The 26570-nt window shown below is 33.0% G+C and overlaps 4 protein-coding genes across 4 annotated transcripts; 3 read left to right on the forward strand and 1 right to left on the reverse strand.

Moving 5' to 3' along the window:
- The first annotated feature begins 666 nt into the window (after positions 1-666).
- On the forward strand, positions 667-3657 carry LOC133699700 (4,5-DOPA dioxygenase extradiol-like). Its single transcript, XM_062123083.1, has 3 exons — positions 667-1016; positions 2099-2469; positions 3257-3657. Exons 1-3 carry the CDS (start codon positions 792-794, stop codon positions 3447-3449), a joined length of 789 nt encoding a protein of 262 aa, XP_061979067.1. The 5' UTR covers positions 667-791; the 3' UTR covers positions 3450-3657.
- Positions 3658-7557: 3900 nt separating this feature from the next.
- On the forward strand, positions 7558-9204 carry LOC133699163 (zinc-finger homeodomain protein 3-like). Its single transcript, XM_062122320.1, has one exon. The coding sequence runs from the start codon at positions 8055-8057 to the stop codon at positions 8859-8861; it is 807 nt and encodes a 268-aa protein (XP_061978304.1). The 5' UTR covers positions 7558-8054; the 3' UTR covers positions 8862-9204.
- Positions 9205-11993: 2789 nt separating this feature from the next.
- On the reverse strand, positions 11994-16207 carry LOC133700036 (uncharacterized). The gene is made up of 6 exons (XM_062123601.1): positions 15922-16207; positions 15023-15076; positions 14244-14317; positions 13340-13457; positions 13164-13222; positions 11994-12423 (listed from the first exon to the last, which is right to left on the reverse strand). Exons 1-6 carry the CDS (start codon positions 16069-16071, stop codon positions 12345-12347), a joined length of 534 nt encoding a protein of 177 aa, XP_061979585.1. The 5' UTR covers positions 16072-16207; the 3' UTR covers positions 11994-12344.
- Positions 16208-24786: 8579 nt separating this feature from the next.
- Positions 24787-26409, forward strand: LOC133698585 (putative F-box protein At4g17565). The gene has a single exon (XM_062121561.1). It carries the CDS (start codon positions 24787-24789, stop codon positions 26173-26175), a length of 1389 nt encoding a protein of 462 aa, XP_061977545.1. The 3' UTR covers positions 26176-26409.
- Positions 26410-26570: the final 161 nt, after the last annotated feature.

The following is a 26570-nucleotide window of genomic DNA, read 5'->3' on the forward strand; positions in this document are numbered from 1 at the left end:
CAGCCCCATAAACACAAGCGGTCCAACGGGAGTAGCTGCCTCCTGTAGTTTTTTAGCTTTTAATTGTCCACGAGACATTGACTTCCAACCTTTCTTGCTTGAATGGTAGGTTTTTGTTTTTTTAGTGGTGTTGGTTGTTTTTTAAAATATTTTTTAATTTAAAAATATATTCAAATTATTATGTATTTGAATACTATGTAATTCATCATTTGTTTCGGCATTTGGGGACTACTTCTTGCTTCTTAAATTATTATCATCATTTCTTCAACCTTTTCTACACACCATAATCATAATATTAATTCGGTATATATATAAGATATTAAATGTTTTATTGTATAAACTTCAAGTGTCGATTTAATAGTTAAGAATCTCGAGCTTTAAAATTAATATTTATTACCCTGAATTTATGTAAGAAAATGCGTGATTTATCTTGAACATGGATCAAGATGTCATCCACATACACGGATTACTCGGAAGCCATATCATCATGAACACACGGTAGTGTAGAGATGTGATTGCCAGCCAGATGCCAAATTGACTACCGACCCACATATTAGAAAACACATCAGATTGGAGACCAGATGTGAAATTGACTGTTCAACAAAAACAACGTCAGCAAGGACATCATCGACAAGGGCAAGGTCGAACCAAACTCGCATCTATATATATATATATATATAGATGTTCATGCTCTGTAAGAAGGGAACCTCGTATAGTCGTTGATGCGTTAGTTTCATTCATTGAATCCAAAAGACAACACATTTTTTTTTTCTTTTTGCAAGAAGGGTTTGATGGACACGGTCTATATCTCTCATGGATCCCCAATGATGGCGATCGATGAAAGCATACCAGCGAGGCAATTCTTGAAATCATGGCAACAAACTGTTCTTAAAGAAAAGCCTAAAGCCATTCTTGTTATCTCCGGACATTGGGACACTAAAGAACCAACAGTTAATGTTGTTAATATTAATGACACCATTTATGACTTCTATGGCTTCCCCAAACCCATGTACCAGGTACTTGATTCCTTAGAGTTTTCTGTTTTCTGTTTTTTTTTTCTTCTTCTTATTTGAGTGCTTATGATCTGACATTAGATAGAAGAATGTCTTTGATTGATTGTTTTTGAAGCAGAAAGTCATTGATAAGTCTATGATCAAACGTTGAACACACCTATTAAAGTTACATGGTATTATCTGCTTGTTGTTTATCTGGGTTGGTGAGATTTTAGCTTGATTAATCTCTTAGAGTTTATGATCAGATCTTTAGGTAGAAGAATGTCCTCGGTTGATTTGTGTTGGCCAATTGCTTCTTTTCCATGTTTGAAGCTAAAACTCATTGTCATAACTATGGTCAAACGTTGGACATACCCATTAGAGTAGTAGTTTGTTTTATGCAGATGCAGATTCTTTGAAAGGTTTTCTGCTTTTTGGTTCATGAAGGTTTTTTTCTCATCTGCGTTATTCAGACTTTGCCCTAGTTGTAGCTTGATTAACTTTTGAGAGTGATATGATCAGATATTTAGGAAAAAGAATAAGTTTTTTTTTTATTTGTTTGTATGATCTAATTGTGTGATTTGGAGTCTGAAATTGAAATTGAAATTGAATGTTGAAACTGTGAGTAAAATGTTGAAGATGTAGAGTAGTATCTAGAGTTTTAGACCATAAGGCCGTTGTTGTCTGTTGCTTTCTCCTGCACTGGAAAGTTATTAATCTGTTGAAATATTCTTACCTCGAAGAATTACATCTAGGTGATGATTGAAAGGCAAACAAAGCATTCAATTATGAGTAAGATTATGAGAGTTGTAGATCTTTCTAGCCTTATGAAGCGAAGAGGTCTTGAAAGTCCTTGGATTCTTATTGATGATAGACTATTTCTATAGCGACTCGGATATGTACATGTATAGAATTATATTAAATTTGAACAGAACATCTCACAGGAAGTTTGGCTACAAATAGGACTGGCATCGGAGAAAATAGATATATGTGGTTGGCCCCAAACCAATTAGTTAGGATTTTTTGGGCTGGAACTTTTCTCTCTTTTTTTCTTGGTTAGCTGGATCTTTTTATTTATGTTTCCATTAATTTTCCCCTTCTACCAGCTCAAATATACACCACCAGGCGCGCCACAATTGGCAAAGAGGGTGAAGGAATTGCTCATGGAAAATGGCTTCAAGCATGTTCATGAAGATAAAAAACGAGGAGTTGACCATGGCACATGGGTTCCTCTGATGTTCATGTACCCCGAGGCTGACATTCCAGTGTGCCAGCTCTCAGTTCAGTCAGATAGAGATGGAACTTACCATTATAACATGGGAAAGGCGTTGGCCCCCCTCAAGGAGGAAGGTATCCTTGTCATGGGATCTGGAGCTACTACTCACAACTTGGCGGCCATGCATCCCGAGGGCACTCCTGTTCCTTCGTGGGCTTCGCAGTTTGATACTTGGCTTAAAAATGCTCTTCTTGAAGGAAGGTAATTTTTTCGTTGGAAAATTCCTTGCTTATAGTATACTCTAATACGGGCAGTTTAGGACAGCATATATATATTCATCCTGTAATTGATGGAGTCTTTGTGGAATTGATGGAACACATGCATTCACATGGTAGGGGCTATGGATTAGGAGGCAAAGCTATGGTTTTTGCAACTATCACTTTCTCGATAATTTCTAGTTCTAAAAATATCTGTCGTGGGCATTTTCCATTCTGTAGTTCTTGAGATCTTTGGTGTTATATCGTATTGTATCAGAGTGTGTGATTGATTAGGAAATTATGTGTGTGTTTGTTTCATTGAGTTGCTGCCATCCCGTGAATTCAAAACGATCACCTTTTGTCTTCTAAGCAACTCTACTTTTAATGATTGAAGTGATTAATTTGAGTAGCTGTCATCCTGCGAGTTCAAAACGATGGCTTGTTTTACAACTCTACTTTTGATGATTGAAGCGATTGAATTCTCTTTTATTAGGATTTAGATGTGTCTTTCCAAGATTATGTTCGATTTTTTCTCCGCGTAAACTACATATTCCAGATAAAATCATCATTTGGGTAGCATTTTAAATTGGAGCTGTTTTTTCATAGAACAGCTGCTGAGAATTTCAATCCATGTTTAAAACGGGCTTAACATGATCAATTCTGTGGATTCTTTCAATTTATTCTATTACCTGGGCATGAAAATGCTTCCCACTCTATCATCTTAATCGAGGATACTATCAGTTTCCACAGTTTGATTTTCGTCTAAGCAAGTTTTTTCTTTTTTTGTGAAGATATGAAGATGTGAATCACTATGACTCAAGGGCACCGTATGGAAAGAAGGCTCATCCTTGGCCAGACCACTTTTATCCATTGCATGTAGCCATGGGAGCTGCAGGTGAAAACGCCAAGGCAAAACTTTTGCACCATAGCTGGGGCAATGGCACTCTTTCTTATGCTTCTTACAAGTTTACAGCTGCTAAGTAAACCGAACATTGCGAACACAATCCACTTTGACACCGAAAATAGATAGTTCGAAATCCAGTGTTGTATTGCATTTATTTTTAAGAGTGGCAGAGCAGAGCTTCTGTATGTGAATTTAATAAGTGTTGTCTTCATACACACATTTATGCATTAGAAGACTTGTTTGGATTTGTGCATAAGAAAATTCAAGAATGAAACCTGTGTTTTCCAACTCCTTTTTTTCTTCATCTTGCCCCCCCCCCCCCCCCCCCCCCCCCAAAAAAAAATACTATGTTCTATTGCTGTGCCCTAACAACCTTCCATTTGCTCTAGTTTCATTTCTTTGGGTTTGTGAATCAAAGTGGGACTTGTCTCCTTCCAAGCCTGGCTCTGCATATCTCTGTTTTTGAACTAGAAGTTGGATATATGAGAAAATCCCTTGCACAAGTGATATCAAAGGTTCAGGATCATCACCTGGGTTTGGGGATCACCATGCCTTCCATCTGTTACCTTCTTTAACTAAAAAAGGTGAAAGATAGAAAGAAAGTTGAAAAACTTTGTTCCAAATCCTAATATTGCTGGGTCATGTTTGGGTTTTATTTCTAATTTTGGCTAAATTTTTTAGAAATATTATAAATATTTGGATTTATATAGTTTGTTTTCATGGGTTGAGTATACAATTGAAGAATCAAATGTAAAAAATCATATAATAAAAATTATAAGTTTTGAACATATAATAGATTGGATCGGGTAGACTGGATTTTAAAAAACATGGTCCCGTCACTTGACATGTCATGTTCATTTCTTATGTTTTTTAACCTACTATTATTTATTATGTCTATATTATTTGATTTTGATAGGTCGGGTCAAATAATACAAGAATAAATATGAGCTGATACAAATACAATATTGTTTGATAAGAAAATTACAATAACCCCTTAAATATCATGAAATTACAAAGATTATCCAAAAGTTTTATATTACAAAAATATCTTTTTATATCAGAATGCCTTCAATATTTTTAAGAAATTAGGGGATGGTTTTGAGAACATCAAAAACAGGTTTTTAAGGTTCTCATCAGATCTTTAGATTCTTGAATGATTCAAAAAACTTTATGACATGTGAGGAGGGCTGTTGTAATTTACCATTTGATGATGAATTTGGACTGCAATAATCAACCAAAATGGCTAGAGCAATGAAGGATCATCACATACTACAATTAATATGAATTTCTTACAAGTTCTAGAAGCAAGAAGACATTGTTGTTTAAGGTTGGCAAATTGTTGCCTTTTTGACCTAAGACACCATTAATTAACTCCATAATAGAGTAGAAAGACAGTGATTAAAGTAGAGTAGGAGCTACCTCAGAGCTTCCTTTTTGTCCATTTCCTGGCTTGCAAGCAACATCCTACACCTTATTGTATGAAGAAGCCTAAGCATGTCTCTCTGTCCTATCCTATGTCTTGCCTTTTGCATTTCATATATATATATATATATATATATATATATATATATATATATATATCACACACATACACTTTTTCTTCTTTTATTTTTTTTTATATCAAAAACAACAACTTATCATGTAAAAAAAATAACCCACTTTTTAAAGAATTTACGCTCTTGGTGGTACTAAAAGTACTTATGATTTATTTAGTAATACGGGCTAATTCTTTTTTCAAAGTATTTTTCAAACTATTTCATCTGGAAAGTATTTAATGTTTTTTTATGTGTTTTTTAATAATTTAAATGTGTTATTTTAATGTATTTATAATTAAAAAATACTTTTATAAAAATATCATATATCGCAATATCAAACACATATTTAAATAAAGGTAAAGCTTATCAAAATTATAGGATAAGCCAATGAGGTTTCTAATTTACCTGAATGATTGAATAATCTTTATATATATATATATTCAAGATGGTTATTTATTTATTATTAATTTATGATAAACTTGTTAGTACCAAACTGAAATTAAATGGAACAAAGACTTTGTTCGGAGGATGGTTCTAGAATTTACTCTACTAAATACACGAGTGGTTATCATTTACTCCAGTTCCCTGCTCACAGGCTCAGGTCATCCTGCCGTCTTAAATGAAAACAACCACTGTAACCACTGCCATTCACTCTATAGTATACACAAATTAGTCTAATTATTCTTTAATTCTCCTTCTAAACACCTCAACAAACCTTACTTAATCCATTGAACATCTCTTTCATTTTCTTTAAAATGTTTCAAAACATGTTCCTCTTTTTTTTGGATAATGGGAATCCAGTTAGGCAGGAACCTGGAATCTTTAGCCGGGGTCTATTTACGAGTATGGTGCGGTGTGTATTCTATCTTTTTTTATTATTATCATGGGGTGTCCGGGTCAACTTGCGCGCACCATGACTATTCCCCACGGCCCACTGAACATCCTGCAAGCCCAGTGAGCAGGTAAGGCACCGCGAGGGTGACAGGCGTGCACATAGAGGATCGAACTCGGGACGGGGACGGAACAAGTCACACGGTTGACCACTGAGCTAGACCCTCAAATGCATACTGTATTCTATCTTAGTTATAATTTTAAAGGTGTTTGGTTAATCAATATATACCATTAAACTTTTTACTAAATTATTAATTAAAAAGGTTGTAATTTATAGATTTTTTAAATTATTTTTTTTAAATTATAATTATAAAAATTAACACGATACCAAACACGCAGGTAACCTAGAGTAGTCTCTCCTTTCACAACTTGAGCTATATTGCCTCAGCAACTTGTAAAGATACAAACCTACCTCTCTGTTTCATAAGTAAATATATGATGATACAATAGATAGATTAAATGGTGATTTTAGCCACTTCAACTCCATTTGCAAGGGTTGTAGTTCTATGATTATATAAATAAATGGTTAGTTCATTCAAACTTGAGATTGATTATGAACCCTAATTTTGCTTATGTTATCTCAAGTTGTTGAACTATACTTGTTAGAGAGTCAATTGCTCAGTCTATGGCAGTAGAACCAGAATGGTATTGAATCTTATTAATGGAGATGGAAACCACCTTTGCCAACTATCATTCATTAATTTCATTTCTACATGGTGCGAGACTTGGAGATCAATTTAATTAGCTAGCAGCTGGTTATGCATAAGCACCAATAAATACTCTATGAACACTACTGTTTGGATTCAATGACATTTTCAACCATTCAAATCACTGGTTTAAGAAAAAAAAACCTACCTTGTTGCAGACAAATTAATTCTCTTTTTCCACAGTTGTGAGGCCAGGTTAGTACTGTGACTTGAGAAATGGAGAACTCGACACAGGGAGAAAGGCAAGGAAGTTTTACTCATTCACGCTATATATATATATATATATATAGGCATCTAAGATTTTGTCAATATGATATGATGGAAGGGACAAGGACTCCTCTAAAGCTAAGAAAAAAATGCACTAACATTAAGATCTACCTCTCTAGACTATAATGATTACATGCATAATAGGAAGGCAAAAGGAAGCCAGCTCAATGCCAATTACTGGAATCTCAAGATTATTACACACTAGCAGCTCATCTTTGATCATTAATTAATTCACCATAGTTTAGTTCATTAAACTAAGCTTAAATTCACCATAGTGATTGTATTTCTATCAGATTTACAAGATTTTCTTTAAGATAGTACCTGAAATTTCATGACGGGAAAAGGGTCTTTAATCTCATTAATTTCGTAGTTGTTGCTGAAACAACCACTTGCATGACATTTATATCAGCCTCTATATATCTGACCTGACACTTTCTGACAGGCACAGATCATGTCTTCCATTTCTTCTTGCTTGGTCTTTTCTTGCTTACTATTTCCACCAAACAATTGAAGTGTGCTTCTGAGATTGGCCTGTCCATGCCCTAAAAGCTAATTGCTATATTGTTGATAGTGCAAGCAAAGAAAGCAAAACCATCCCAGTTTTTAATTCTATCCTTGCTGCTAACCTCTCTCATATTTGTCTTTCTCCCTCGGCTTTCTTCATAAATTAATTACTACCATATAGCCTAGAAGTACTGTTAGTTCCTCTAGTTATATAAATAAATGTATATATAAGCTCTAGTTATAAGTTTCTTTGCTTCACTTGCAAATTTCATCACTAATTTCTTGTATTAATAAAAGCATATAGTGGTGAATGTGTGTCATCCGTCCTTTTTGTCTGTCACCCTATCCTTTTCCCATCAGATACATTTAAGCTGAGCATATATTTCCAAGAGCATCCAATGTTTTTATAGGTTTTCTCAATCAGTCTTTGGCCCATCTTCATTGATCATGTTCACCTCATCAGCCCCATTCTGTCAGTTTTCCATGGCTTAGGCATTTACTCCCTTCACTGGCTTTTCTAAATGAGTCACTTGTTTTGGTTTCTTTCCATTTTCTTGGGAAATCAAATACAGAGAAAGATTTAGCATCTGTGTGTGAAGATTTCAAGTCTTGGCCACCATAAGTATCATTATCTCTTTTTTTTGTATGCGTGTGACAAAGGAGAGAGAGAGGGAGCTAGTGAATGAGGTGACTAACTGCCAAAGTCCTTAAATCCCAGAAAAGAGTACAATTTCCACTCAATTGTTTTGGTTGGAAGGAGCACCAAAAATAAGAATAAAGGATGGATGAATCTAGCCTACAAAAGGACATGCCAATCTCAAGGAATGGTAGTTATGCAGGTGGAAATGGCCACAGCCACACTGTCACTTCAGCAGCAGCAGCTCAAGTTCCCACCAATGGACATTCTTCCCCTTCAAGCCAGCAGGAGGACCAAAGGCCCTACAAGAAAGTGATGAGGTACAAGGAATGCCTCAAAAACCATGCAGCCGCTATTGGTGGGAATGCAACAGATGGGTGTGGTGAGTTCATACCAGGAGGAGAAGAAGGCAGCCTTGAGGCCCTCAAGTGCTCAGCCTGCAATTGCCATAGGAACTTCCACAGGAAAGAGATAGATGGCGAATGTTCATATGACTGCCATCATCACTATCCTATCATGAGCAATATTGGGAGTGGTAGACTCATTTCGGGCCATCATAATGGCATTATTGGATCACCACCACAAGGGTACCCTACAAGTTCCTTCATTTCCTCAAGGGCACCACCACCTCACCAAGTGGTAGTCTCCTACAAAAATGGTGGAGCAAATGCAATCACTTCAGAATCCGATGAGAAGGAAGAAGATAATGGAGGTGGGATACTGACCACTAGACCAGTTGAGAAGCTGAGAAAGAGGTTTAGGACCAAGTTCACAGAAGAACAGAAACAAAAGATGTTGAACTTCGCAGAGAAAGCTGGGTGGAAAATGCAAAAGCTAGAAGAATCTGTTGTGCAAGGGCTTTGTCAAGAGTTGGGGATCAAGAGAAGAGTTCTCAAAGTGTGGATGCACAACAACAAACATAACTATGTCAAGAACTCAACTAGCAGCTAGAAGCATATTGCAGTCTATCAGAACTAAGCATTTGCTGTTGTTTTATGATTTATTATGCTTTTCTCCAGCTTTCAGCATTCATCCTATAACGCCTTCCACTATTATGAGCAAATACAAAGTAGTCTAGGTAGTTCTATGATCTAGGTATGTTCAAGATCATGCAGTCCAGGAGCCTGTTTCTTTTCTTCATCTTCATAGAAAATCAAATCCAGAAGGAAACTAAGTTTGTTATCATTACATCACATCATGTTGTACCGAATACTATCTTACTTTGATGTTCCTGTGGCTATGCCTCTAGATATACCACCCCAGATTCATGCTAGATCATGAAATGTTTAGCAAACTAATGTTTTTCACAGGAATTATAATGCAAATACCACTATGTGCTGTCACATCTAACAAATTTATGTGATGATAATCATATTGAGGCTTCAACTACCCATTTCACAGTCATATAATTGTCTCCATCTAACAGCATTTATATCTCAAAGTTTTCTAAGCTCAATATTTTGTTTGTTTCTAATTTGAAGAAGATGTGTGTTAATTAATCAAATACTTTTAAATATATGGTTAGAATAAGACGCAAACAGCACCACCCCATAGCACATAAACAAACGAAACCTTATGTCTCATGCTATCAGAGTGAGATCTCAAGTTTGAATTACAGGAAGGTAAGGTGGGGTGAGAAATGGGAATGCAAATGAGTGAACAATTAAGTATTTGATTAAAATCATAAGTAGGGTGCATGTGCAGAAAGATTTGGAACTCTTTGACTGTTGAGGAAAGATTTTGAACTTGACAAAGGGTTATCAGGGTTAAGCTTAGGATACCTGATTAAGAAAAGTTACGTAGCAGAATTAGGGGTATGATTATGATAAGCATAGGCACTAATTGATGCTTCCATGATGCTAAGATTAATACTACAATAATAATTAAACAAGGACTCATCAATTCCTATATTTTCTTTACCATATAATCATGATTTCTTTTCTTTGTTAATTTGCCTTGGTGATATTGATTCATGCAGAGAGACACAAAGTGTTCATTATTAGCACATGCTTTAGACCTAGCCAATTAGTAGTGATTTTGATTTTCTTTCTCTCTTTTTTAATTGATGCAACAGTGAGTAGAGAGAGGAAAAGAATTGCAAAATGCAATCCTTCTACTAATCCACCATTTTACTAATCATTAGAGAGGGTGATAGTCAAGCAATTTGCAATTCTTCAAGGCATAAAGGATTGTAGTTGTCGTTAGCTGTGTTTGGATGTGTAAAAAGGGGAAAGGGTGAACAAATCTTCCCTTAATTGGAGTATGGTTGGTAAGCCATTAATTATCATGTGACGAGCAGACTTGTAACGTCACGCGATTAGATGTGTTGAGTCAGATGCTTCACTGCAGATTGTCCATAATCTTAAGGTTCAGCAATGTGACTCAACTGAGACCATCGTTGTTGATGTGGAAGCCGAGGCACTGTAAAAAGTGCAAGGTTTTTGGTCACAAATGTCATACTCAGGCTAGTAAGAAGGTAAAGGGTGATGCCATGCCTGTAGCCTCGACTACTGCTGATCCTACCTTGACCACTTCGCCAGCACCTCTGGAGCCATCTATGCAAGCTCCTCAGGAGCCACAAGAGCTCGGCCTTAACAACATCAAGAGAAATAAGGGCATGTTGGGAAAAAACAACTAGCCCAAAAGGAACTGGTTCGGTGCACTACTAGTAAGCAAGGGTCACTTCCAAGCTCTTCCGAGGCTCAGGAATGCAACTCCAAATTATGCTTCATCCTTTACCTCGGATACATTGGATTCTGAGGGTGAGTTTATTCCTATTTCTAGAAGGATAAAGAAGAAGAAAAAGGTTAAGGATCATGATTGAGTGTTATGGTACTGCCTTCTCCGGTTCAGTCTATTTTCCAGTTAATGGCATAACCGGTCGACTGGTTTTGAGTTTTCTAGAAATTGATCGACTAGTTTTTTCTTGTGTGCACTAGTCAACTGGTTTCTGGGATTTTTATAAATCGGTCAACCGATTCCTTTGCTATTTTCTTAGCTTTTTGCTTTGACTTCTCTTTTTAATGTATTAGCTTTTTAATTTGTTTTTGTTGAACTTATAGTCTTGTTTATCCGAGTCTAGGATATGTAAGACTTCAAGTATACCTCTCATATTTTGTATAATATTTTTGATTTTGTATAACTTAATCTTTTCTTAAAAAATAGAGAGAGGTTAACACTAGGATTGAGCTTGTAGGCTTATTCATAGTTATAAAACCTTGTCCTGTTTAATAAATTAATTTGATTGATTTATTAATTCAAAACTTGATTTGGACTAGATTATACCTGTAATTAGATTTTTTTATTAAAAAAACATTGTTTTTGGTTTTTTTTAATAAAACAAAACTTAAAATAATATTGTTTTAGGAGTTATAAAACATAGTTTGAGTTAACCCATAAATTTATAGATTAACCGATTTGATTCAATTCAACCCCGTGATTTACTGATTTTGAAAAAAATTAACAGGGAACTCTGGTCAAGTAACTAAGTAACGATTTTTAAAACCAGAAGTACTGAAGTCCAAAATCATAAGAAATACAGGGACTAAATAAAATAATTTACTATGTCTTTTATGTCTTCCTCACCAACGAAAATGAAATACCACGAGGAGCCACTGCGTTTCTGCTGGCTCTTTTAAGTGATGGGACACAGCGTAGCGAGTTGCAGCGGATCTTGATTTTTGTAAACCTTGCTGAAATGGGAAGTAGCATTGTGCTGTGCTTCGACCTAAGGCCATCATGAAACTATTTCTTGTTTTTTTCCATGAGATTTATGGTATCAGTAATGCAGCCTCGTATCATTTTTCTCCCTTGCGCTCACTTTTATGGAGATCTTGACTGCTCCCTCAGTATTGAATACAATACAAAGTAAGACTTCAATTAAAAGCCTAGCGATCTTCGCTGAGATTTTCAGTGCAGTTAGTCAAAACAAACCTTCCAACGCAATCAATACATATGAGAAAGCAAGTGCAAGTGACCAGTTTGCAATAATGCGGCCACAAACAACAGAAAATGGAACAACACAAGGGACCAACTATAAAGAAAATGGTGTGAGGTTTCAGGGAAGAAAAGATACACCAAGTATGGGCAAAAAGGTGAGCTTATATTCATGCACAATAGTAGTAAACTTTGTAGGGTTTAGGGTTTCTAACATCGCCCTGAAGTAAATACATACGAACTTAGCCATGTTCATTCTCATCATAACCTAGAGCGGGGAAAAGAAAGAAAGAAAAGAAAGCCTAGATGAAAGCGGATGGGAAAGGAAAAACAAACTGATTTTTTCAAGGCATCGTCATACATAAAAGGTTTGTAGTTGATCCATCTGAGGTCTACTAACCTCCCTCGATATACAGCCTCAGAAATGTCTCATCCACACATGTTGAATTGTCTTCTCCAATCAACGCCTCCAGAGTTCTTTACAGATTGTATATCAGCCTAAAATTCTGTGTCAAAGCAAGCTAACATGATCTTGGAGACCATGGCCCTTGCAAAAGGGATGTAGCTCAAGCTATACCTGTAAAGAGTGAAAAGGGAAAATTCACATGAATTGTAGCCATAATTAAACAGAGAGAGCGGGAAATGCCATTTTGATTATATGGTGCGTAGCCTTTGCACTTCTGCACAAGTGATAATGCCCATACACGGAAAACTTTAGCAATAACCAAAAAAACCAAATATGAGCAGCAAACATAAAAAATGGACTAGCTAAAATATAGCATTTAAGCAAATAAGGACTGCTTTCATGGTTAGCCCAAACAATGTGCTTTTTTCCTTCACAAAAAGGTTTGGATTCTTTTTGAAACCACTGGCTTATAACAAGAGCTGATGACTCAATAAAATTGTATAAGACAAATCAAGTAGGACACTATGTACAAAAAGCATAGATTACATGACTTCAGATTCGACATGCAGAGGAATTGACTGTAGCATGGTCTATCAATAGAAACATGTCTGAATGCACTTATTTTAGGTTGTTGCAAGTTTACCTTCTTCTGAACACATTCAAAGGAGAACGATAAAAAATCTCAAGTTTCTCATAATAACTCGGCCTCATTTCTGTCTCATGCTTAGCTTTGGTCAGGTTTTGGTAGTGCCATACATTTGCCAGATAAACCAGCGTTATAAAAAACAAACATAATGAGAGAAATAAAATGGAGTCAAACTTAGTCACTGCAATTCCATGGGAATCAACACTCATTGTAGCAGGAATGAGATAAATAAAATGTGCACAATGATTAGAGTACTTAAGCATACCAAATTAGTGCACCAAACTCCAAAATGATTGCCAACAGTGTCAAAAGCTTGTTATGAACCTGACCAGTGTATACAGTGGAAGATCATAAAATATGAGAACAAAATTATGGTTCTGTCTGAAGAAAATTACAGATAACGATCAGGAAGGAAGAAAAAAGGGCAAGAGCTTGGCTTACATATAGAGCACAGAGCAAAGCAATAATTATACTTGCAAGATACAGGGCGGTTGCATATATACGAACAGGATCAAGCATCATAGAAACTTGACGTTTTGGGCCAATCAAGAATGCTGTGCTGCAATAGAAAAGACACCAACTTAGTATCTGAAATGAAAAATAAAAAATAACCACCAAATGAACTCATAAAAGATGTAAATGGATTTAGCTAATTAATGATTATCTCCATGATAAATTAAGCAGAACAGAATACAAGTCAGTCAATAAAGGTAACTTGGCCACACACAAAAACTCAAAAACATTTGACACTAAAATTATAAACAAATTTCATCATAGCAAGGATGGAATCACAAACTTTTAAATAATGTAAGATGTTTGAGCTTGCAGGGTACTCACAAGTTAGCACTTCCTAAAAATGATGGTATAAAAATACCAAATACTAAGACTGCTTAATTATAAATCATATTCATCAATGTTTGCAACTGAAGCCAGATATGTCTTACTTCCAAGTAAAACTTGAAATAAGTTATCACAAACATGGTTTCAGTTACATTCTTCACCAAGAAACTTGTGTTGAAGATGCCTAACACACAAATCATGGAAGAAACTTGAGATCTTTTCTTTCTTGTTTTGCTCTTTCCATCATCTATTGTATAATATGCAGGCTAAGAAGAAAAGGCTCGAAATATATGGGATCATATACTAAAATGCGGATAAAAAATTGCACAATCAGATCACTGTAACACAATAGATTTAATTCACCTAAATCACAGGCTAAAGGACCTACATGCAGTAAAAAGATGAGTAAAATAGAGCAGATATCCTGGCATATATGACCATATAAAATTTTTTAATTAGCCCGCAGCAGCATGGAGCATAAAATACATAAATCCAAAACACAGACCTCCCAAGTGAAAGCAAATTGCCAAATGTGAAAGTAATTCCAAACTTGACTGGATTGAAAAACACCAGCATTGACTGCAACAACAGAACATGGAAGACAAAGCAAATCAGTAACTTCAAAAGACACAAAATTATGTCAAGTGAAATCGTGTCATACAGAAATACTATGAGCAATACACGAACAAGATACTGGATAACGTTTCAATCTCCTCACTTCAAAATCTCAAAGATACAAATACTAAGGTTAGAATGATACAAAGGGCAGTTAAACCATTTGTCCCAGCTGAGTTAAACTTTGTGATAGAATTGAATTCCTTTAAATTTTAATGCAAGTACAGACTCTATAACACTAAAGGAGCATAGAAAGCCTAAAATCTAACAGGTCTCTTTGCACCCATCATAAAGTAAAGAACAAACAAGCTTATATAGCCTTGTGCGTGTAGTATGTGCTTGATCCTACTCAAAATTGTTGACTTGTTCTAGTATAAGCATTAATCTTTTAATTCACCATGTAGAACTCCATTTCTAAAACTAAATGGTAAGGGTATTACTTTGAAAGTCCCCTCCCCCAAGTCAAACAAGCAATGGTTATCTTGTTGCTATGAGTACTTGTATCAGGATCTTGTTTCTTGGGTAACCAAGTAATACTATTTAGTTGGTCAACCAAAGGGCAGTGTTCTGTCCAGAAAATGTCATTGCCAGATTTTGTTAGAGAAATGCTGGTAATAATAAGATACAGTAATGAAAGGGGAGCGAGAATTTGAAAGTGGTAAGACTTACCAAAAGGACACAAGCTAAGCCAGTAGAAAAGCATATGGCAAAACCGTAAAACCTCTGTTTGAAAGAAAGAGAGAGAAAGCACACCATATTGAGATGTATTGGCAATAAAACATTCAATATAAATTCAAATAAAACAAATAAATAATCACATCAACATAGGAAAAACAGAAAGAATGTCCAACCAATCTTTGTCAACAGCTGATGCTTGAATTCTGAGTCCTCAATTTAGAACTAATTATCCTTTGCAATTTCAGCCAAATTTAAATGCAACATCCATATCCAAAAACGAGTTACAATCAGGGTTTTTCCCTACCCAATGTTCATATACATTGTTAAGAAAACATTTTATGACTTCAGTTGTCAATGTTTTGGTTGTCAGCGCAGGAAATTTAAGACCATAAGTCAAAGCAAGCTCCAAAAACAGCCCCATTATGCCTGATGCAGGGGCGTTTGGAACTAAGGGGATACACTAACTCTTAATGTAGTTGAACCCTCCTTTCACAAACTCAAAATATCCTCTTTCTCATTTTCAATAGCATTAAATCTTTATCTTGAAAAATCTAGCTCCCACAACAACAAGTTTTGCATCAAAACAAAGCTGAATGGTCACCCACTAATCATTAAAATATAAAACATGCACATCATAAATTTTGGTATTAGTTTTTCAATCATTATAAAAACCACTTATTTACAAGCCATGATGACAGCATTACATTACACTAGAAGGAATCTTATCAAAGTTTTCATCCTTAAAACGGAAAAGCAGCCAAAGAAAAACCCCCTTTAATAGACAATTCCAATGTCAAAACAAGATACCCTCCTAACATAAAATTGAATCATGAAACAAAACTGTTAAAGAGTCAATGTCATAGATTAAAAACCAAAGAAAAGATACAAACTTGTTTAGTGGAGAGGGTGCAGTCTCTATTGAAATCATCCATGAAAGTAAAGGAACTGCTTTCCACTGTTGCAACACCTTCTTCTTCATCTTCCACTTCCATTCCAACTAGCATCTTCACTTTCTCGAATGCTTGGTTCATCTTCTGCATTTTTTTCTCGAGAAACAAACAGAACCCACTTCTGATCTCAATCTGGGTCTCACGGGTTCTAGTGGATCTCTGACCCCGAAGGATAATTATGTACTGTCATGTGTTTTTGAGAGAGTAATTATTTTTGCTTCTGTGATAAGAAAATACCAGTCTTGAAAGGTACAGGGTTCCTAAGCCCAGTTTAATTTGGCCCACTACAGAAACACAGGAATCGTAGTATTAAGGCTGTCTGAGTCGTATCACTGTTGTTTTTCAAAGTTTTTTTTTTAAAAAAAATATATTAAAATAAAATTATTTTTTAAAAAAATTAATTTTAATATTAATATATCAAAATAATTTAAAAACAGTAAAAATATTAATTTAAAGTAAATAAAAAATAAAATAAATTTAAATTTTTTAAAAGACCTTTTAAAACATAAAACAAACAGGTATTAAACTAACTTGAGGAGATTGATCTGGCTAATACCTAGTCATGATACATATTTTAATTTAATTTTTAAGAAAAAGATTATAGTGTTCATCATGCTATATCAACTTTCTTTATTTATTGTAAAACCTGGCACAAGCCAGAAGTGAACTGTCAAGTTTAACCGAGTTTAATAACCAGGAATAAAATCCAACCATACTTGATCATGGACTAGACCGGGTGGGAATCTAAATTAGGTTAGTCTAATTTTGCAGGACATGATTCTAACTTAGCTAGGATATTTAGGTTGATTTTTGAGCTGGAGTGGGTTTGGGCATCTAATCAAACCAAGGCTACAAGCTGAAAATCTCAACTGAGGCGCTCTCAAAACAGGTGTTGTATAATTATTTGATATTAATAAAAATTAAAAGATATGAAGGAAATTATTATTCATTTACACACATTGCATTGTGGTTTATGGATTACAATAGTAATTTACAATGTTTTGTTTTTTTTAAATTTAAATTTATTTAATTTTTTTTAATATTGGGATGGTTGAGAATTTAATTTTGTAATTTGTTTTTTTTTTTTTTGCCTTTTTACAAGGTTAGTGGGTTTGCCAAGGTAACCCAAGTTGTTTCGGTCTACAAGTTTGGTGGTGTGTTTTTTTTTTTAATTGAGCTTAACTTTTATATAGTCTAATTTTTTTCTCATATAGTTAAAAAAAATAATTTTTTTAAAAAGTCATATTATTAAATTTTATAAAGTAACAAAAACTAGACGGTATAGAGAAATTTCTGTTTACCCACACCTATTACATCGTGGATTATAATGTTTTTCTTCTTCCTTTTCTTCTCTTTTTTTTGTTATTGAATTTTTTGTATGATTTTTTTAAATTTGTTTTGTTGATTTTATCTTTTAATATTGGAGTGGTTAATAATTTGGCTTTGTAATTAGTTTCTTTTTATTTTGTCTTTCTATAGGATGAACATGGTTTGCTGGTTTGCCAAGATTTTATTATCTATTTTTGTTATCATATAGTTAAATAAAAATAGTTTAAAAAACAAATTATAATCCCAGTAAAATTCATAACCCGGTTTAGCGTTTTAGCCCGGGTTATCCGATTCACAGATTTGACGAATTTACCCACTGACCGGATATTGTTTTTGGCTCTTTAGTTGTTTTAGTTTTTTTTATTATATTCTTCAATATTGGATTGCTTGGAAAATAGACTACATGATTTATTTTTGTTTTTTTTTCTATAGGGTTATTACTATCTCAAATAAATATCTATTTTTAGGTTGGTGCTCAATTTTGTGAGCATTTATTTTTATCATATAATTCAATAAAAATAATTTATAAAAAAAGTCACTGTCTTAATATTTTTTAAAAAAACATTGTCATCTTGAAATGTTTTTAAAAGTTAAGCCATATTTTTACCGGTCATCAATGTTGCATTTGGAGACATGAAATCGATCGATTTAAGTTGAGCTGGCTCCCACATGATTTAATTTGAAACTCGAGTTGGGTAAAGAGCTGAGTAAGGAGGTTTTAAGATTGAACCATTTGGTTTGGTTTAATAATACTGTCAAAAAATTATCCACGCTCTTATTATTATTTTTACATTTTAAAAACATTTGGTTTAGCCCGCAATGGAGCACAAACCAATGGATTAGTTAGTATTTATTTTTAATTTGAATTCTTAATTTTTGCACTAAAATTTCTTTTTAACTTTTAAAGTCTATGGTCGGGACTAGTAGTTTGGGTGAGAGTAGTAGAAAACCCTCGTATGAATTTTATTCCTAATATGAGTCTTTCCTTCACAAATTATATGTGTTTTTGTAATCATATGATAAATGTAGTTAATTATGTAATTGAAAATTAATAACTTGACTAATACAAGGAGAGAGAAAGAGTGGTGTATATTAACAAAAGCTAAAATACAAAGTGAAAACACTGTAGATTCTGAGTGAAAACATTGTTCATTGAAATAGTGTTTTCATGATTTTACCTTTCCCATTAAAAAACTTAAAACTAACTATTAGGGGCATTGAAGTCTTTGTATAAGATCTATTAATCATTATCAGATTTATCAGGGACAAATAAGTCTTTTCCTATAAAACCTTAGTTAAAATTAAAAAAAATATAATAAAATATTAACCTAGAGATGGAATGAGTTAAATTAAATCAAGAATATAAAGTTAAATGACAAGGAATGAAATTAAAAGAAACAAAAGAGTATACATCACTAGTCATTAAAATAAGAGAAAAGATACAGACAAAAAATGAATTAACTAAGCTAATGGGGTCAATGTGTAATTACTAAAAGATTGGACTATAAATACCCCAAACATTTCTCTCCCAACATAAAGAAGAAAAAGGGGGAGGATTTCCAAGCTTTCTTTCACCAAATATTGAGAGAAAATGCAACAAAATTGAATGGGTTTAGGTAACATTTAGATTAGATACTGAGGGAACAACTTCAAAACTAGGATTAAAATAGAATAAGTGAAAGAAATTGGAAAATTTGTGTGGTAAGGGGCCGATTAAAAGGGGTAAAGAGGGAGTGTCGAAAATGTTTTTACTAGTTAAGGATCAAAGCTCATTTTATAACTAGGTAAGGGGTTTTAAACTTAATTACAAAAGTTAGATTGAATACGATTAGAAATTGATGTGTAAATTGCAAATTTTAAGTTAGGGTTCATGAGTAAAATTAGATAAAATGAGAAATTGGCTTTGTTTAATGTAATTGGGATGAAAATGGATGAAAACAACTTAAAATAATGAACAATGAAAGAAAAAAACCTAGGGTTTTGAAGAGTATTAGTGTCAACCATAAAAGAATAAAATTGAAAAAAACATTAAATTAATACATGAATGTTGTTTGATTATAACTACATTAGCATGTGTTAAATGTAAATAATGGATGGAAAAGAAATAGGAATTTCATGTTTTAAATTGTAATGGAAAGTTAGTTATACTATGTGTTAGGTACATTTCAAGTTTGTTTGGAATTATAGAGATTTTTGTGTTATGTTGAGATATTATAAATGAAGGAATATAGAGAAAGTAAATGTATTTGTTTTTGAAAGAGAACTTTTTGTTATTTTTAGAAGAAAGTGAAAAAAATTAGTTGATTATTAAGGTGATAGGGTTAATGATGTTATAAGTTACATAAAAGAGAAAAAAACTACATTGAATGATGAGAAAAACAAATGAAAATACTTCATTGTATGTTAAAAGAAAGAAATTGGAAAATTGGACAACTTTATCAGACAACTTCCAGCGGGTTTAGGACTCAAAAATTACAAAAAAATGAAATAGGTTTCTCATGATAGTGGAAGTTAGGGATGATATCTTTCCAACAAAATTTACCTCACTTAAATCGGAGTTATAAAATTTCAAATATAGATTAAAAATCAAGGGAAGGTTGGACTAAATTTAGCTAAACAATTTTTAGTTGTATAATAAGAGTAGTTTTGGATGTGTCAATGGAAAACAAATGAGATTCCTTCCTTTTAGTAAAGTTGTAGACTATATCTTAGCTTTCAGAAGAAAAAAAAAACTATACACAAAACTAAAATTTTAGTTTTAGTTATGTTTCAAATAATGATTAGTTAGAAGATATGGAATTGTACTAAGTCATTTTAAGTCAAGTATAAAATGATGGACTATTAAGTTAAAATGTGAAATAAGCCTATGATAGAATACAAAATGACATTGTTCTTATTGGTATATGAGAGACCACATGACCCATCCAACAGTAAGGGATCAGTTCACACACCCTAACATAAGGTAGGTGCTAGGCATTTAAAAAATTAAAGTATTAGCTACATATCAATGTAAATTTCCCTAATTGTGTTGTCATATCATGTGATGAATAATAAAGTATTGGAGAAATTAGTTATCCTGGTAAATAGAACTAGTGTCATGTTTAATGAGCAATTGAAAAAACTAGTTACTCTAGTTAATGAGACTAGTGTCTTGGTTAATGGGTAAAAGATGATAATAGTTCTCTGATTAATAGGATAGTACATTAATTAATGGGTAATTGGAGAAATTAGTTTATGAGTTAATAAGACTAGTACCCTGGTTAATAAGCAATAAATTTTTTTTGCTTGAAGTAATAATGAAGTAAATTTTCTGTTATGGGTTAGAGAGGATATGCGTATGCCATTAAACCAAGCAAATTGCATTAAAAGGGAACGTATGTGTATCCATTTAGTTTATTCTTGTGCTGGACTTGATATATATACATATAAGGAAGTCTCAAATAATGGGAAAATGTTGAAATTTATTTGTAGGTTGTGAAAATTAGATTGAGTCGATAATTTGGTACTGAAATATTAAAAGAAACTCCACTAAAAATTTGGGAGAAATAGAAAAAAAAAATGTGTGTTCTAAAAAATAATATAATATATGTTCATGGTACATCATGTAAAAAATTTTGGGTTATTATATTTTCTTTTTAAAAGCACAATGAAATGAATATAATACCTTTGAAAGAAAAAAAAATTGATGTCAATGGACTTTTTTGTATTTTCATAATGATTTTTTTTCATTATTATCAGGTCAATTGAGAAAAATTTGGTATTCGACCAAATATTAAAAAAAAGCTTCATGAACCGACCAAAATACCTCTAAAAGCAAAAAATTTAAAAGTGTGTCAATGAGCTTTTTTGTCTTTTCATCATGAGTATTTCATTGTTATCATCTCATCTTAGAGACAATTTGATATTTTACTATATATATATATATATATATATATATATATATATATATATATATATATATACATACATACATACACACACACACACACACACACACACACACACACACACACACACACACACACACACACAAAGTTGTCGTGCACTCACCAACATGTAATTTACTCCCACCATACCCTTTAAGTAGTGCGTACAACACCTCCTAGCTATTAAAATTCTCTTTTCATCGTGTCAATAAAAGCATTGTTGTGTTTTCTTCCTTTTAGGAAGGCGGATGAGGTCAATAGTTGCATGGTTAGTCTTTTGCGATGTTTTTTTTCTTTTTTTTCTCTCTCCTTTCCTTGAAATTCATGTTGGCCATGTAAGATTTTAGAGTTGTCCTCTAATTTATGAGAATTTCCACTTTGATTCTTATTTTTTTATTTTTAATTTTTTTATAGCTCTTTTGTAAAAAAATAATTTTTTTTCTCTCAATTTCATATTTTAGTCCGAATTTAGGATATGTGGTTTTTTCTAATTTGGTTCTCTTTTTTTCATTGTTTTTTTAGCATTTTTGTTAAATTTATTTTTCTTTTCAATTTCACCCTTTAATAAAAAAAATTGTTTTATTTCAATTTTGATCCTTATTCTTTTGAGTTTTTTTTCTTTTTGTCCTTTTGTTAAATTTATTTTTCTTTTTGATCCCCCCTTCAATCAAAGATAAAATTTATTTTGTGTTTCATTTTTTATTTTCGTTCTTTTAATTGCTATTTTTCTAATCCTTTTTGTATATTTGAGATTTTTCTTTTCAATCTCATTCTTCAACATTTGGTAATTGAGAATTGTGTTTCATAGTTTTTCTAGATAGGGTGTTTTCAGTCTAATAACTTGTGTCTTTACTACCGAATAAAATACTTGTTGAGGTTTGTGGCATTTCTAACAGAGATAGTAATGGGTACTCGTGGGTCAGATGTTTTACTATTTATGTCCTATTTATTATCTATCAGATAAAAAATTTAGATATTCATAACCATTTATCGGGTTTCGCCTATCCATATGAGTATTATATATATATATATATATATATATATATATATATATATATATATATAGTAAAAAATATAAATAAAAATAATTATCTGACTATTAATTATTATTTAATAAAAAAATAAAAATATTTATATGTGTGTGTGTGTGTTGAGATATGTATAAATCATATTGTATTAAAAAAATAAATCTAAATGTTCTACAAATATATTTATATAATATAAATATATGTTTCAGATTAGGTTCAGGCAGGTTTCGGTTCAGGTTTAATAATATTCATACTCTACCCATTACCCATTACCCATTGAAAAAGATAAATTTCCAAAAACATTCTCATACATTTAAGTTTTAAGTTAAGTGGAGTCGGTATTCATCAAGTTTAAATTAAATTTTCATCTTTACTTCTTTTCAATCTTATTCTTCCCAAAAAATTCAATTTGTTTTAATTTTTTTTGCTAAAATTTAATATGGTTTGTATGTTTTGGATTGTTTTGAAGTGTTGATGTCAAAAATAATTTTTAAAAAATAAAAAAACATCATTGGCATATATTTCGGCACGAAAAGTTATTTGAAAAGTAACCGCTATCACACTGCCAATCATACACTAAACATGCAGAATTTTGAGGATTCATGCAATATAGTTAAGTTTATTAAGCTGGAGAAGGGAATTTCTTCTACAATGTGCTCATATGATTCTTGATGTCCTTAATAATGGAGATAATCATATCTTAATTTTCTCTCTTATTCCTGACAATGGAGTTCTTGATTGTAATAGGTGGTGGCGGCTTTGAAATTTATCTTAAAAGTTTATTTTTATCTCTCTTTTTTTTCTTAGATAACCAGCCCCTTTAATTTTTAAAAATCTAATTTTAATATTAAATTTTATTTTTTTTATTTTTGAATTTTTTTTTGTGGGATGAGAGAGAGGGACTTACCGGATTCGAGTGTAGAGAGAAAGTTGTTGTTGGCTAGAATTTTGACTACTAAAACAGTCGATTTTTGTGTCAATTTTTTTTCATATGATGAGAGGAGTCCGAACAAAATGTGTTTTTTTACCTTGAAAGTTCCTAAAAAAATAGATCTAAGTTTGGAAAGATTTTAGGTTTTGGGTTTTGAGGTATTTTTTTGTTGCGTCTTTTAAGGTCATAAATTGGTTTAACAAGGTTTCTATGGTATTTTTTGAGTTAAAAAACATGAACCCTAATTTTTCGATCAACATTATGGTTGAAATCTAGGAATCCTGATGCTGTGTCATCAATTTTTTTCAAAAGAAATTTGAGCGAACGATGTTGTCCACCCCATTAACTTAAAAAAAGAGAGGCCTACATGTGAGTCATTTCTTAATGGGATAGACACTTGGCCTGGCTTACTAGGCCGCGCAGTGCTTGATCTCATTTTTTTTATTCTTTGGATTTTTTTAAATAATACTTTTTTTATGTTTTTTTTACATAATTTTTAAGTTTTTATTTTAATTAACACTCCTTCTTTATGAATTTTTTGGCTTATTTAGTATTTTTTAAATGATGATAATTTTTAATTATATTTGGTGTATTTAATTTTTGAGGATGTTAGCATGATTCATCTGTAATTGTTTTTTATATAGATTAAATTTATTTTTTATAATATTTTTAATATGTATAGCTTTGCATGGTTTATTTTTCCTTTTATTTTATTCAACAAATTTTATTTGTTTGTCGATTTCTGTTAAAAATTAATTTTAATAAACAAACTCATTAAATACAATTATGCAAATGATCTGTATTACGATGTTAAATATCTTAATATATATATTTTTTTAATTTTTTTAATTTCATTTTTATTTATTAACAATTTATTTTTCTATTGAATTATTTCGATCTTATGATATATAATGTACGATAAATATATAATCCGAACATATTTTATTTTTAAATCCTGAATTTCATATGTTAACCCAGCTTTATCCGAGATAATAATTTTTTATTTGTTATTGTTATTTAATTTTTTTATCGTATTACTAAATTAATCAAGATTTAACTCGGGTATGAATTTCTTTTAATTTTTCATAAAATATAATTATTTTTTAATTTTTTCTTTTAAGTTAAAAATCCTTTTGACACGGAATACCAATCTAGTTCCTAATCCAAAAAAGTAAAGGCAAAGTATCAAGCCTGGAGAGACGCTCCACGATAATTCCAATGGCTATCAAAAGAAAGAGAGGATCATCATCATAAAATCCAATCCTAATCCAAATCCAACAAGAACGGTTAAGATTATTATTATTATTATTATTGCAATTATTGTTATGGCTATTCCATGTAAGTGACGAGGTAAGAATTTGATTTTTAAGAGGGAAATAGGATTATTTTTTTTATATTAATAATGTTATTTGCTTTTTTTAAAAAGAAAAATTAATGTTTTAAGAAAAAAAATCCTGATAGCAACAGGATTGGTTAGGTTTCTGATTTGAATTCAAATCCCATCAAGAATCCATGCAGGAAAGGGAAACTATCGATCGAACCTCTCTATATATATCTGGACAGATTTAAGCAACGTTCTACAATAATTCCAATGGCTATCAAAAGAATGAGAGGACCATCACCCCCAAGCATTGCTAACACTGAAGCCAGAAGAAGATCATCATCAATGCCCAAATGGGGTCAGCTTGTTGGTGATGTTTTACTTCAAATTCTTAACCGTCTGTCCTTCGTCGATGTTCAACGAGCCAAAACTGTTTGTTTGCATTGGAATTCTGTTGCGAAACAACTTAAACTCTACACAAAGTTCCATCGAATTCCTTGGCTCTTGATTCCTCCTCAAGATGAAGAAAGTAATGCGAGCAGCGACACCAGTACCAAGCTATTCAGTATTGAAGATGGACAACTTTATAGTAGCAAGTACGCAACGTCGAAGGAGATTTGTTATCAGAGTTTTTGTGTTGGATCATCTCATGGATATATGATCTCCATCAACTGTGAAAGAAACAACCTTTTTGTTTTCAACCCTCTAACCGAGAAACGAACAGAACTTCCTGCAATGGACACTTTCTTGGGGAGAATAATTGAGGATATGGATAATGGAGGCGAATACCTTATTAAATTTGCTCCTGAAGCTGCCTCAGATTCCAGATTTTATAGGGGGTGGACGTGTTCAAGACAGCTGAGAGAGCACTTTATTCAAAAGGCTATTTTGTCATGCGACCCATGTCATAATAAGAGCTACGGAGTGGTACTAATCTGTTGTCAAAACTCGAAAATCGCTTTCTGCCAGTGTGGAGATAGTGGGGCAATGTCATGGATGTATCTTGAAGGTATGGATGCCCCGTTCCATGATATTATGTGCCATGAAAATAAGCTATATGTACTCGCGAATTGTGGCAGTCTTGCTGTTTGGGACTTGGGATCTGATAGTTTTCCAGTAAGCACGAAGACCATAACGAGTCTTTTCTGTTGTGCATCATTGCGGCAAACGCTGAATGTTTCGAGTGATCTTTACAACTCCAGACTTTACCTGGTGGAATCACCTGGTGGGGTTTTGCTCGTTGTGAGGCGCATAGGGGAATTTGTTGACGAGGAAGGTAGGGTGTTGCACGAAGGAGACTTGCTTACTGACAAGGCTGCTGAACCTTTGGTTTGTGCATACAGGACATTGTTATTTGGCTTGTTTAGGATGGATTTTGACAAGGAAACATGGGTGAGCATGAAATCGTTGGATGATCAAGCAGTATTCGTGGGTGGAAATCACTCCGCATCAGTCTTAGCTTGCGATCTTCCAGGATGTGAAAAGAATTCTGTTTACTTTACTGATGATTACTGGGAGCGAATGAACGAGGATTATTTGTATGGTGGCCATGATATGGGTGTTTATAACTTGAAAGACAAAAGTGTCAAGCATTTTTATCAATTGGATGCACTGAAGATTCAACCTCCACCCTGTTGGTTCCTTCCAAATCCATGGTAGACCCATATCAGGAGTTTCCATGATGGTAATTAGGCTCTGTTCTATCTGGGATGTCACTTGTTTCTTGCTAGCTTTGTCTGATGGATTGCTTCTTGATATTTGTTGTCCTATCAACTTTCTGTAATGCATTCAACCACCGCCCTGTTGGATCCTTCCTAATCCATGGTAGAGATATATCAGGAGCTTTCTTGATTACTTCAAATAGTCTGTTTCTGCTGGCTTCTCTGCTTCCGATTTACTGCTGTGAAGCTCTGCTTGCTGCTACTCCTACTTTACCTCTACCGCAGTTGCCACTCAGGCTTCTGGCAGCTGGAAACAAGTTACAGCTGTGCACTATCTGATTCTAGCTTTAGCCTTTCTATCACTTGTTTCTTGTCAGCATTATCTGATGATTT

This window comes from Populus nigra, chromosome 7 (genome assembly GCF_951802175.1).
Source record: "Populus nigra chromosome 7, ddPopNigr1.1, whole genome shotgun sequence".
NCBI classification, from domain to species: domain Eukaryota; kingdom Viridiplantae; phylum Streptophyta; class Magnoliopsida; order Malpighiales; family Salicaceae; genus Populus; species Populus nigra.